At 41.0% G+C, this 15,062-nt stretch overlaps 1 protein-coding gene across 1 annotated transcript in view; it reads right to left on the minus strand.

Moving 5' to 3' along the window:
• PLCB4 (phospholipase C beta 4) overlaps positions 1 to 15,062 on the minus strand; it is a 314,466-nt gene that overhangs the window by 50,380 nt on the left and 249,024 nt on the right. Inside the window, 3 exon segments of the mRNA XM_043512117.1 lie at positions 5,914 to 6,118; positions 9,345 to 9,509; positions 13,088 to 13,190. Coding sequence (XP_043368052.1) covers positions 5,914 to 6,118; positions 9,345 to 9,509; positions 13,088 to 13,190 — 473 coding nt within the window.

Here is a 15,062-nt window from a genome sequence, read left to right on the forward strand (position 1 = left end):
TGCTGCCTCTTCCACCCATCTTCTAGGGGACAGAATGCTGCTGGGGGCAGGAGAAGCTCATTTAGATGTTCTCTCTTCTACCCCTCACCCTGAGTGGTTCTGCAGCCTGCTATTATAGAGCAGCTGTGAAATCACTTTACAGTCTTATCTGCTTGAGAGTCTCACCTCGGCGTAACTATGGGCCATCATTTCTCCCCTAGTGCAGACTTATACCTGGCATAACTTCACACATTGACATTTTGCAACTGCCTTTCCTTAACTCTGCCAAAAGAATATAATAAGTTGCCTTCCTTTTCCTAGAAGCATCCCGGCTACAAGGAAACTTGCTTTTATTTACACTGCACATACTGCATCAACTTGTGTATTTAAATCTTGATTTAACGAGGTGCCTAAGCCAACTTGAAACACAAGGGCAGTCCTACAGACTTCAGTAAAACTACTCATGCCTTTCAAATCAGGCACAGGCTCGAGTTCGTTGCTGAACTGAGGCCTGATCATGGGCCGCTGAAGAAAAGAGGAGTTTTGCTATTCGCAACCACAGGCATGGGATTAAACTGTTGCGGGCTCGACATGGCAAGCTCTTTGGAGCAGGTATAATTTAACCACTGCACAGACCCATGTACATATACAGCACGATATGAACAACAGTATCCCTGACTCTCTGGACAGTCATGATAAACGTTCGCGTTTACCACATACAGTGGTTTATACTGGTTAGTTGAATCAGGAAACACCTTTTTGACAATTTAAGTCCTTTATACACAGATGGCCCCAGTCATGATCTTTGTTATTCTAGGGGCAAACTAGGTGTGATATCGGAATCAGTCCCAAAGAGAGTACGGCTAGTTTTATGTACCTGTCTCTTTGCTATATGGCAGTGTGTAAAAATCAATAAAACTGAAATTAAATTAACATTTGCATCCCATAAGAAATATTATTTTATGGATTATGTGTCATGTGTTTTGTGTACGTAGCTATTAATGTGCAACTGTATATAGACAGCTATGCAGAGACACATCAGTCCTTGCTTCTGCAGCAAATATATCTTTTCAGTCCTTGATTTACAGATAATCAAGCAACTCACAAGTGGCAAAGGCAGGTCAGCCATAATGACAAATGCTGCGTGACAAATTAAATTGATTTTAGTATCTGCAGTAGTAAAGCATCCACAGAAAGGTTTCAGAGTAGCAGCCGTGTTAGTCTGTATTCGCAAAAAGAAAAGGAGTACTTGTGGCACCTTAGAGAATAACAAATTTATTTGAGCATAAGCTTTTGAGAGCTACAGCCGATGAAGTGAGCTGTAGCTCACGAAAGCTTATGCTCAAATAAATTTATTAGTCTCTACGGTGCCACAAGTACTCCTTTTCTTTTTGCATCCACAGAAAGTAGCCATGACCGGGTGATCCCTATGTAACTTTAAACTTCACTAATTCTCAAGAAGATCTGGACAGTGAAAAAGTATATCAGCTGAAAGTGAAAAGAGTCCCTAAGGACATTTCCTTGAGCAGAATTACCATTTTAAGGATGGCAGACTTCCATGATAAGAAAGATGATAACCACTCACGCAGGACATTAATGAGTTGAAATACAATTAATATTTGAATGTTTCAAGATACTGCCCCTTTCCTGCATGTGAAAAGATAAGTCACTAGGGACTATTAAATAGGCCTCCCAGTTGAAGAAGCGTCACACAGAAATCCAGAGTGCATCCATTTGCTTGTCTAAAATCTGTATCTTGATTCAACCATTCATTATAAAATATTGTACATATTATGCCTGAGCTTTTGCCATGATCGTCATGGATGATGTTCTCACTTAACTGTATTTTGAGGGAATGCAACTGATGACATTCCCCCAACTAAACCTTTTCTTACGTGCTGGAAAGAGAGTAGTGAGTTACTGCCCCTCACACAACACCATGTGCATAGTGGATTCTTTCTGTTCAGAATATTGTAAACGTAATAAAGTAAACTCATCTTCCAGTTGCTTATCAGTAAAGATAAACCTTTCTGTGGCCTTGCATTCCAGATAGTCTCAGTAATGTAATGGCTCTGTACTTCTAGAGTGATGGTTTTGGCAGTCAATGTTTTCATAAAGATTTGAATTTTATTTCACATACCAGAATCCTGTCTCAAGTCATAGCTATTTTCAAAGTAACTAGTTGTGATGTCATAGCTAAAATATGGGACTAGGGACACATGTGCCAGTCCAGGAAAAACATATTAATCCGTTAGAATTTTGGGGATAATCTTGCAGTCCTTACTCATACAAACTTCCCACCGAAGTCACTGGAAGTTTTGCCCAAGTGAAGAAAGAAGGATCAGGCCTTCTGTCTTTAGTATCTACTTGATCCGTATATGGAGATAGTTTGTGAGAAATACCAAAGCTGCATTAAATAATATTTTTCACCTAGACAGCTCAAGTTAACCACGCGAAAGAGACTGTTCCAATACCACTGTTCCCTACCAATTGGTATCTTGTCTCTCTCACTCAGCTGTATTTCCCACAAATATCAAATGGACAGACCTTTATCTCAAGCACATAATGGCCCCAACAACCTGAATATTTTCCCTTTCCTTTAACTGAGGCAACTACCCTTCCAATCCCTAGAACCTACACTTCAACAAAAATCCATGCCTGCCTTGTTCCTGCAACCATGATATAGTATTTGAAAATGGAACTTGAATATTAGGAACTTTCAAGTAAAAAAAGCCCTCCTTATGTGTGTGGGAGAGTGAGACCTTTGCAAATTGTGTTACCTATCATTTATATACCTCGCCAAAGGCTCAGCATTTCTACTGGAGGTAAATTATTCACTGCTCTTTTCTACACCACCAATTGTCCTCTGCTTAAATTTTCCTTTTTATGGTCTTTTTGGTAAGGTAACTGGATACCAAAAAGTTTTAAAGCTATGAGTTAAAAAACAACAACAAAACCACTTATGGATAACCAGTATAACTTTGGGAAGCATGTGTTCTAGAAGCAGAAGTCCCATCACGACTGTATGAAATAGTGCTTGCTTATTATGTACACTATCTATATGTAATAAAAGCCTCTCTTTGAAATCTGCTGCCTCATTTTGCATTTCTTCAGAATAGTCCCGTTGGCTATTAGGAGCAGGGGAATTGAAGGTGATAAACCATAGAAAATTAGCAAACCAAAAAAAGAAAATGGTGCACATTTCTTCCTAACTCTATCATGAAGCAATCATGAATCATTGTTATTTGGCATGAGAGATGTTCTTAAATCTTACTCCTACAGGTTCAAAAGGAAAGCAACTGAAAATTAAGGTTCTTGACTCTTTGCCCAAACAATCTAGTTACAAATCAGAGACAGTAATTGAATTGTAGTTCATAAAACGTAAAATGCAGAACAGATGACAAGCACTCAAAACCCACAAGTAAACAGAATAGTCATGATGCCGTCTGAACATCAAAAGCAACATCTCAAAGCTCTTTTGGTCATCAGGCTATTGCTCTATATCAGTGAGAAAACAAAGGGTGACAAGCCAAAAATGACTGTCGTTGGGAAAGGAGAAACAACAACTGAGCTTACTGAGTTCTCATTAGTACAGAGCCCATTTCCCTTACACAGGCAACAAGATATCACATATAGTTCCCTCATCCTAGCAGTTTTTCACTTTAATGATAAACCTACTCGTGGGTAAACATTTTTTTTTCTTCACATGCTGACATCTTACGGGTAAACCACCTGTAGTAATGTTGGCAATTTAGAAGATCAGCCGACACTGAACTTTTACACAGCTCGCCTTTCATAAACTGATTTTGAAATCCTCTATGGGAAAAAAGGCTGTATCATTTTTGGATTTGTGTGTGAGCAAACCCCCAAACCTCTGCAAACTGAAGAGTTAATAGTAAACACAATGGAACTTCATTTATGTCACATTAACTGGGTTCCAAACCTTTACAAAACGTATGGTCCCAGTTCAGGACCTCATCCTGATTCAGGACAGTACTTTGAGCATGTGCACATGTGCTGTCCACAGCAGCCTCAACTGAGGCTCATGCTAACGTTCTTTTGTGAATTGGGGCCCTTACTGGTAAAAACTATTGGTTAAAAGCTCATTGAATGAAAACACTGGGTAAGTACCTGGTACCAATCAAGTCAATGGCAAACCTCTCATTGATTTCAGTGGGGGGCGCAGGGGGGTGTCAACATTTAACTTATTATTTTTTTGCTATAAATAGCCCTGATCCTGCAAACGATTATGTATATGCTTAACTTTAGGCAAGAGAGTTGTCCCATAAAAGCCAGGGCCTATGTTTTCTCCTTAAAGTTTGGTTGGAAATCCTAGCAAATGGTGAATGTATGGTTTTAATTATATTTGGTAAAATTAGTCCCTTGAATAATTTCGCGCACGCTCTCTTTCTCTACTTTTTACTACTGAAAATCCAATCCACATTAAAGTTGCAGTAACTATTGTGTACAAAACCCAGTGACCTTTACATTTTGAATTAGTTTTACAAAGAGCAAAAAATAATTTTTCCAACAAGGTTTCCCCAAAATCTCTTCGAGGGTGAAGTTCAGAGGGACAGAACAAGGCCTATGGACCGCTTATAATCCAATGTGAGCCCTAATTTGAGGTCTTAAGTGGGATACAGGCGGGACATGGGCCATGCACTAGCCCTCTATACAGGAGCAAATTTCATCCCACCAGAAAAAAAAAAATGTCTCAGTGCCAAATGCTTAATGAAAGTGGAAAGCTTCCAGTATACCTACCTGCAGTTTAAAAATACTAAGACCTAGGGCAACTAAAATACATACAAGTTGAAGGAGTACATCCATGCTCTTCTGCTACTCTGCTGCACTTGGATTTGCTACCTAATCTGCATCACTGGTAGCACAATAATGGTGACGTAACTTTGCTGGCAGTTCTTGGTCGTTTACTGCTGTTAAACCTAGATCTCTCCTCAGATTTCTGTGACTGCTTTTAAAAAGTGGTTTCAATAAAGTTATGCTGGTATTTTTTATTCAAGCAAACATACTGGTGCAGCACTGTTGTAGGAGCAGTGTAAGAGACCTATCTATGATAATATTTATCTTGGAGAGATAAAAGTTTGTCTTGTAAAGGGAAAAATAACTAGAGCACGTTTTCAGAGATCAGGCAAAGAGGACTACCTCAGGGCTGTGAAGATAATAAGGGTGGCAACTTTAAACACGGCAGTAGGGTTGCCAGCCTTCCAGGATTGGCCTGGAGTCTCCAGGAATTAAAGATTAATCTTTAATTAAAGTTTGTGTCATGTGATGAAATCTCCAGGAACATACCCCACCAAAACTGGCAACCCTAACTAATAAGTGATGGCTAAGATTTAATTTAAAGAGTGGTGTGAAGTATGCAAAACGGGGAGCGGGAGATCACTTGTAATTGCAAAGTTTATAAATACTTGAAAATTCAGCATCTTGCGTGTCCACTTTTCAGAGCAGGAGTATTTAGAAGAATGTTAAAGTACGCTTTAAAAAAAACCAGCATCTTGTTTGCACCCTAGACTATGAAACAACAATATATGTTTTAACTTAGACAATTACTCCAATTAATATAGCCAATGAGTTCTTTCTAAAGAGATTAAGAGATTCTAAAGAGATTAAGTACTGGCAAATTGAACAAATGCAATTGGGAAATGTAATTGTAGCTTTGTTTCTTTCCAAACTAATAGAAATCACTGTCTTGATTCTGAATTTGGAAGGCTACTCTCTCTTCACTGTTAACATTAAGGCACTTGAGACAAAAGTAAAGATATCTTAACCAGATAGAAGAAACTTTCCTACAGATTCACAGATACAATGTTTTTCCAGTGCTCCAGGGATCCCTTATTTTCTATTGCACAATGAATTTATATTCCTTGCGTACTAAAACCCAAGATTCACGAAGCTGTAATAGGTGTTTCTTCTTACCTCCAAAACCATCAGGCACATATGTTTTGAGCACAATGTTGCAGAAAACTGTGGGCAGAGATAGTGGTTTGTTGCCTTCATTTCGAAGGGAAATGTGTCTGTAGCCTGCCTGAAGGCCATCAAGAGGCAGGATCCTCTGACCGATCAGCTTGTTGTTGTCATCATACACTGCTATTCTCAGAACAGCAAGATCAGGTAGAATAACCTGGGAACCCATAAAATAAAGACATTCATTGACTCTCACAGTGTTGAAAATTGCCCAAGTACCACACATGAAAGCATCCAGAGATCACACAACACAGTGGATGTCCATTTCCACTACTGGTAAGTCAGAAGCACAGTCTACTTATCTCTGTAAGAGAATACCATCACCCTTTGCTGGATGCAAGCTGTATGCTTTCAGACACAGAGGCATTACTGGAAAAGTTTAGTTTCTCACTTTCTCTCATTCTTGGTGTTAGTTTTTTGGAGCACAGAAATTGCTCGTGGAAGAATTCTCCAGATTGTAATCAAAATAATTAAATATTTTGCTTATTTATTTTTCACCGCTGGAGGCCGGTGACCCCTGAAAGTGGGTAGGGAGTAGCAGAGACGCAAACTGGTAGTCGAAGACAGTCGGGTAATGCTGGGGTCAGGGGAAAGGCAATGACGGGGGGGAGGGGGTTCTTGGAAAGGACATCAATAATAGAATAAGGGTGTCGAGAAGGAGGAAGAATGGGGTGTTACACACTGTCTGTCGGAGGGAGATTCTGGGGGAGAGGTGATGTGAACACAGCTGGAGAGGTCTGGTGGGCAAGAGGGTGACACATGTACATTATAAGGCAACGGAAGAAGGGCAATACACAGTGGGAAGCCTGGTGCTGGTGGGGAACACTCTCAGCAGGGATGGGTGTGAGGGTTTGCGCAGAGGGAAGAGGTAGTGGTTACTGGACAGTAGATCCCTGAAGCTGTTCACAGGAGCGACCCTTATTCATGTGAGCAGTCACACTGACGCAAAGGGTACCTGAAGCTGACAGTTCCCATCCTGACCAACAAAAGCAACAGCAGAAATTCCTTTCAGTCCCACCTGAATCCAAAAGGGCTAGTCTGAGACCTGTTCCACCCACTTCCTCAGAAAGGTGATCAGGACTGGAAGAGAGAGGATTCCCTGCACCAGGAATGTCTGTACAGGGCAAGCCAGCAATCTTTCATTCCCAGTCTGCCTGAGCTGCAGGCCAAAAAGGGCCCTGACAGCGGGAGTGGGTAAGAGACAGAGAGAGGAAAGGACTCAAGAGGACCTGACCTAGAAAGGAATCAATACTAATTAAAATAACGCTGAGACATTACTACTTTCCTTCCTCTCTCCAGCTGGCTATATTCGGTGATGCCCGAGACTGTCACTCAGGGAAGAAAATAAAATAGAGACTTTTCCTCCCTTGGACCCGCTGCCTTCAGTTTAAGCCTTAAGTAATGAGCATAGAAACAAACAGCTTTTTGAACTCTGTGCATGTCTGAACTATTCACAGACACCACAGTTAACTTGCCCTGTTAAGTACTGTCTGACTGACCAGAAGTAAAAAGAAAAGGAGTACTTGTGGCACCTTAGAGACTAACAAATTTATTAGAGCATAAGCTTTCGTGAGCTACAGCTCACTTCATCGGATGCTCTAATAAATTTGTTAGTCTCTAAGGTGCCACAAGTACTCCTTTTCTTTTTGCGAATACAGACTAACACGGCTGCTACTCTGAAACCTGTGACCAGAAGTAAGCATCCTAACACACCATATCACAAGCATCATCCCCTCACAACAGAATGACAACACAAAACTTGGGTTAGAATGGCAGAAGCTTTAATATCAAACAGAACAATCAAACAGAATTCACACATTACCTGCTAGCATTTGTGTAGGGTTAATGCCATCATGGGAGAAGCCCCAGGCCACAAGCTGATCCAACTAGGGCCACTTAAACAGCATGGGTAAAATCTTTCCTTTACATCAGAGACCAGCACACCATTCATTATGTGATGGGCTGTACTATACCACTGCTCATCACTGGTGGTAGAAATTCCAGCCCCTAGCCTGTAGTTAGTTTTAACTCCTCCTCCATGATCACAGGAGGGTACCAAGGAACAAAGGTCCCTTGGTTGTTTACTCAAATTATACTTAAAAGGGGTCTAGTTTTGACAAATGGGTTACTATGGAATTGGTGTTGCAAATCATAGTTTATTGTACAAGTATGTGTTCTCTCAGTGGGAAGAACCCAAAAGGGCAACAGATGCAGGTTATCTGGTTACCCAGCCCAGGGCAAGGATGCATATCTGGGACTGCCCACGGTGAACTTAAAGCATTTTCTCTTGCCCATTTCCTCGGACCCTACGCAGGAAAGCACTTGAACACATTCTTAAGTTCATCCCCGTTCAGGACATCATTAAATATGTACTGAATAGGGAGGTGTTCCTGAAATGGGGTCCCAGCAGCACAGCTTTAGGACAAGTCACCTCCTAGGAGATCCGAGTCCACTACATTTGCTACACTGGAAGCAGATTATCTGTGTTACACAATATACATATAAATACGGTATGATCAGCAGGGAAAACCTGTCACTAAAGAAAAACAGTAAAAATTCTGCAGGACAACAGAACAGGTGAAAGAAAAACACACATTATCAAAGACAGCACTGTTAACGTATGTATTTTGGATGAAACTCCAGTTGACAAAAAAAAAAAATAAAAATCAGACTGAGAGATAAAAACTGAACATTTGAGACGACGACTGATCTCCTACTGTGAGTCAACCATATAGAACCAGGAAAAAGGTGGTGGTGGGTTTTTTTTTTTCAGTACATGATACACATGGTCTACAGGAGAAGGGAGCTGGCCATGTGTGTGAGGAAGACACCACCCTTCCATTTTTTCCATGTAATGACATTGACCTTAGCTTTGGATGCAGCATCTCACCTGCCCTCTTGGCTGAAGGAACAGTGCAAGATAGCAGCCACTGTCAGGGCAGGGAAGAAGACATCTCCAAGGAATGTTGGTGTCCACCAGCTGGAGCTCTTTCTGAGCAGACTGCATACCTGGAACACAGGCATTGCCACGAAGGACGTGGGTTCCTCCAAGAAGGAGGAGGAAGCAAAAAAAAGGGAAAAGCCAAACAGACAAAAAAAAAAAAAAAGTCATGTGACAACTACAGAGGTTATCCATAAAAAAAAAAAAACGTTGAAAGTTTAATTCAGCCTTAATGGTTTACCGGTTGACTGGGGTAAACGTAAGTCCTACAAATTTAAGGTCCAATCCTGCAAATCCTTGTTCATGGGAGTGACCCTTATTCATGTGAGCAGTCACACCGAAGCAAAGGGGATTGCTCATGCAAGTAAAGAATACTCACATGGGAAAGGGTTTGCAAAAAGCAGGCTTCAAAACACCCAAGTGTACATTCAAAAAATCCTACCTTTCGAAATACAAATGATTCTTCATTGTAAACAGGGTTCAGGCCATTGTTCATCACCATGCGGGTTCGAAACTCTTTACGTATCGTGTCCGTAGGTAACCCGTACATATCCACTTCTACATACGTACCAATTTTTTTATCTGATAAGAACTGACCAGATATTACCTGAAAAAGAAGAAAAGGAATTAAATACACTCCTCTGATCTAAAGAAAGTAACATTATAAAACATACAGTACTTTATGATGAGTGGAAATAATGCCACTTGTATTCTTTATCAAATAACAGTATTCACATACGTTCATTATACAGAGCAATCATATTAATTTAATAGTGTAATTTTTTCCCCCTCAGCATCGAATAACCACTAAATTTCACGTTAGCACATTTGGTTTTGTAAATAAAAGGCACTTCTTGACGATTTTTATGAATATGTGCACACACAACAAATTACAGTTAAACGGTATTACACAGCGTGTAAATCAGTAATGAATTTGGCCTATTTATACATGTACATATACTAGTATATGGAGCTGCAGCTAGCAAGAGATGTCAAGAGTAACAAGAAGGGTTTCTTCAGGTATGTTGGCAACAAGAAGAAAGCCAAGGAAAGTGTGGGCCCCTTACTGAATGAGGGAGGCAAGCTAGTGACAGAGGATGTGGAAAAAGCTAATGTACTCAATGCTTTTTTTGCCTCTGTTTTCACTAACAAGGTCAGCTCCCAGACTGCTGTGCTGGGCAACACAAAATGGGGAAGAGATGGCCAGCCCTCTGTAGAGATAGAGGTGGTTAGGGACTATTTAGAAAAGCTGGACGTGCACAAGTCCATGGGGCCGGACGAATTGCATCCGAGAGTGCTGAGGGAATTGGCGGCTGTGATTGCAGAGCCCTTGGCCATTATCTTTGAAAACTCGTGGCGAACGGGGGAAGTCCCGGATGACTGGAAAAAGGCTAATGTAGTGCCCATCTTTAAAAAAGGGAAGAAGGAGGATCCTGGGAACTACAGGCCGGTCAGCCTCACCTCAGTCCCTGGAAAAATCATGGAGCAGGTCCTCAAAGAATCAATCCTGAAGCACTTAGAGGAGAGGAAAGTGATCAGGAACAGTCAGCATGGATTCACCAAGGGAAGGTCATGCCTGACTAATCTAATCGCCTTTTATGATGAGATTACTGGTTCTGTGGATGAAGGGAAAGCAGTGGATGTATTGTTTCTTGACTTTAGCAAAGCTTTTGACACGGTCTCCCACAGCATTCTTGTCAGCAAGTTAAGGAAGTATGGGCTGGATGAATGCACTATAAGGTGGGTAGAAAGCTGGCTAGATTGTCGGGCTCAACGGGTAGTGATCAATGGCTCCATGTCTAGTTGGCAGCCGGTGTCAAGTGGAGTGCCCCAGGGGTCGGTCCTGGGGCCCGTTTTGTTCAATATCTTCATAAATGATCTGGAGGATGGTGTGGATTGCACTCTCAGCAAATTTGCGGATGATACTAAACTGGGAGGAGTGGTAGATACGCTGGAGGGGAGGGATAGGATACAGAAGGACCTAGGCAAATTGGAAGATTGGGCCAAAAGAAATCTAATGAGGTTCAATAAGGATAAGTGCAGGGTCCTGCACTTAGGATGGAAGAATCCAATGCACCGCTACAGACTAGGGACCGAATGGCTCGGCAGCAGTTCTGCGGAAAAGGACCTAGGGGTGACAGTGGACGAGAAGCTGGATATGAGTCAGCGGTGTGCCCTTGTTGCCAAGAAGGCCAATGGCATTTTGGGATGTATAAGTAGGGGCATAGCGAGCAGATCGAGGGACGTGATCGTTCCCCTCTATTCGACACTGGTGAGGCCTCATCTGGAGTACTGTGTCCAGTTTTGGGCCCCACACTACAAGAAGGATGTGGATAAATTGGAAAGAGTACAGCGAAGGGCAACAAAAATGATTAGGGGTCTAGAGCACATGACTTATGAGGAGAGGCTGAGGGAGCTGGGATTGTTTAGTCTGCAGAAGAGAAGAATGAGGGGGGATTTGATAGCTGCTTTCAACTACCTGAAAGGGGGTTTGAAAGAGGATGGCTCTAGACTGTTCTCAATGGTAGCAGATGACAGAACGAGGAGTAATGGTCTCAAGTTGCAATGGGGGAGGTTTAGATTGGATATTAGGAAAAACTTTTTCACTAAGAGGGTGGTGAAACACTGGAATGCGTTACCTAGGGAGGTGGTAGAATCTCCTTCCTTAGAGGTTTTTAAGGTCAGGCTTGACAAAGCCCTGGCTAGGATGATTTAACTGGGACTTGGTCCTGCTTTGAGCAGGGGGTTGGACTAGATGACCTTCTGGGGTCCCTTCCAACCCTGATATTCTATGATTCTATGATAGTAACACTTATTTTTTAAAATTAGATTCCATGCTGATATTACGCATCTGCATGAGTAACAAGTAAACCGCGTCTTTTCTGATAGGATTCCTCTTTTATATTTTTGGGGTTTTATGCTGGATTTTAGGGTTAATGCAAGTGAGAGGCTGACTGCATGTACATTCTGATAACAGCCCCATGGGAAAGTTATATTGTTCCCACTACTTTTCAGCGGCTGCTGCTGTGCATGCAATATTCTCAGCTCCAAGGCCTCATTACAGGACAGTACTTAAGAAGAGGCACAAGTGCTTTGCTGGGTTGTGATCTCAGTTGGCAGATTTTTGCTCAAGGGGCGCCTTGGCTTATAACAGCAGATGAATCAATTCAGAACTGAGATGCTTTTTCAAAGCGGGACTAGATTGTTCCTTGGTAAGAGGCATATGAAGCCTTTCACCTCTAGGTCACTGCCACTGGAGTAACTGCAAGTTACTGTAATCTCACTTACTCTGTGGCCTATTTAAAATGAGTTGGTAGCATCAATACATTGGGTAGCAGACATGTGTAAACTCTGCATAACTTCTATCATAACTGGCACTAACAGACAAACATGATGGTACATCTGAACAGAGGGCCAATGATCTGGTGGAGGTGGAATCTGAGTTATCTTTGTTTTCTTCTTATTACTTGTATTACCACAGTGCCTAGGAGACTGAAGTCATGGATCCTGGGAGTTTTATGGCCTCTACTGTCTCAGAGATCATTCACAGAATTCAAAAAGTTAGGATCTCTGGAACTAGCCTTTTCATAACATTCAAATTGGACATACATGCGGCTGCTCTATGAATGAAAAGTGTTTGTATTCCCACCACCCCACCTTCCGCACTACTTTTCCATAACTGATTTTCCACAACTAATTCTACTGAAGCCTTGCGTTACCTTCATTTGTAGAGTAGCCATAAGTGACATCATAAATATGGCAGCCATTTCTGAAGTTCTAGATGTATTGAAAATGTCCTACAGAAAAATTTCCATTACAAAACATTGTCTGGCTCTGTGGCAATCAGTGGAACATATTTGGTTCTGAAGTACCAGCAGGAATGAGCTCATATTTTATCTGGAAATGGCTGCTCTAAACCACAAAGAATAGCGGGGATTTAAAATTGAGTGACACACTTTAAATGGATAATTACAAACTGTTTCTAATTATATCCTGTTCTATTCAGCTCGTGTAAACACAGATGTCATAAACAGCAATCAAATAACAATAATTAGATGAATTAGATAGAACAATTTGGTGAAATCTACAAATTCCGAAGAAATTTGCTGTACATATTAGATTTCCGCCTTATTTAAATGTGGTTTTGGATGCTCTAAGATGACTGCAGTCTCAGTTATATTTTACCTGTACTGAACAAGTTGCCGCAATAACACCATCTACTGGCGTTTCAGAGAAAGGATCAAATGTTCGATCTGGTCGTCGCATGAAATCTGGTTTAAGGAGATACCTTATTTTAAGGAAGACAAGAAGAAATGTATTTATATATGGAACTTTAAATTGCCACTTTATTTATTATAAGTAATATTGATGGTCTAGCTTTAACAAATGAAATCTCCTAGGGTATTTTAAAATACATACTGCCATTCTGATTTTAATTCATGCAACTGTGAGGAAAAAAAAACCTAAGGTGATCCGGACTAAATTATTATTTTATTATTTTTTTTAAAAGAATCAGCCCCCTCTCCAGCCAAGATTTAGTTAGTAAATTACATCCTGAAGTGGATTTCTTCATCTGAATTATAAACCCTTGATGAAAAGCGCTGATAACATTAATATTGACAGACCCTTAATTATAGTGGTATGAATGGAACTGCGATAATACCCTGACACTGCCTCCCTGGGGACTATGCCCTGGCTCGACATATCAATGAAACCCGTTTGTGCACTGATGAGTAACAAATGAGGATTCTGATTTTAAAACAGAATGGCAATGCTTCTGGAGTTCAGCTGTGTCAGAGATGAAGGGAATGCTCTTCCAACAATGGACGAAAACGTGCAACTTGAATCATCCAGCCAATTCAGCAGCTATGCACGGACAGCCACTGTTAGATGCTCATATTTTACCTATGACACCGTTTCTGCTCAGCATCATTACTACAAATGGTTATCAAGGTCTGGACTGCAATCAGAAAAAATTAAAAAGGTGCTGGAGGAGCTATTAGGACAAAAAGAACCTCAGTTTCACTTTCTCCCATTTTGACATCAAATTTGGTTTCTATTAAGGAAAGTAATTTTCCTCAGAACTTACAACATTATATAATGAGTATGTGTCGCTTTTGAAAAGATAATCCCATTTAATCATTTAAAACAGATATTTGGAATGAAAGGGGAACTACTAGATAGTTTTAGGATGCACTTTAGCCTTGATTGGCTGTGTTAAGGATCAGTGGGACTGACTGTGCTCGGACACTGATCTAAATCTGGAGTGACTCATTAAAGTCAATGGAGTAACACCAGTGTGAAACTGGGGTAGGTCAGAAAGAAATCAGGAGGCCTGCTATATCTACAATACACTCACAGGCACAGGGAGCAGAAAATATCATACACGTTACATTTTTTTATTCCATAACACCAGCACATTTCCACCAAACAGTTCGGTGCATAAATCAGGCTTATTCTTTGGATAGTTCCAAAGGACCAAATAGCAAGGGCATTTTCATAGCGCTGTTGGGCGATGAAGCAGAGAGACCATGTGTTGCCACCCCTGAATAATGGAGCTGTCCCAAACAGCTGCCAATAAAACATTTATACTCTATCAAACCTTCCATGTACTATGCATATTACAGAGATATTACTTTAGAAATGTTCTGGGGCATATCCAATATTCCACCAGGTCTCTTAGATGACAGGGAGACAGACAGAACCATTCAAGCCAATGACTGACCCAGGAGTAATTTTTTGTTTGAAAATTTCTTTTGAAAGTAAAACACGTTTTAAAAATATGAAGGGAGCAGCAGGGAAACATCAACTGGGGTTTATCCAATTGCCAGTCCACTTCTAGGCCACCTTTTTTTTGTTACTGCTGAGAAGGTCACAACTGCTCCATTTTGGAAAAACCAAGTAGTCTGAAGCTTGACTGAGAAACGTAACCATTTCCTGGGAAATCACCAGACGCATTCCCATGCTCGTATTTCATTGCTGTTCACTGCTTTAGTACAACAGTACATGCCGCTTTCTTCAATTTTTTATTATTCATTATTTGTATTGTGATGGTGGCTTGAGACCTCAACCAAGTTAGTCCCATCCCTAACAAAATGGGGCCCCAGTCACATAGTAAGAGACAGTCCCTGCTTTGGAAACCAGATAGACAAGACAGACA

Source organism: Dermochelys coriacea, chromosome 3 (genome assembly GCF_009764565.3).
Source record: "Dermochelys coriacea isolate rDerCor1 chromosome 3, rDerCor1.pri.v4, whole genome shotgun sequence".
Taxonomy (NCBI): Eukaryota; Metazoa; Chordata; order Testudines; family Dermochelyidae; genus Dermochelys; species Dermochelys coriacea.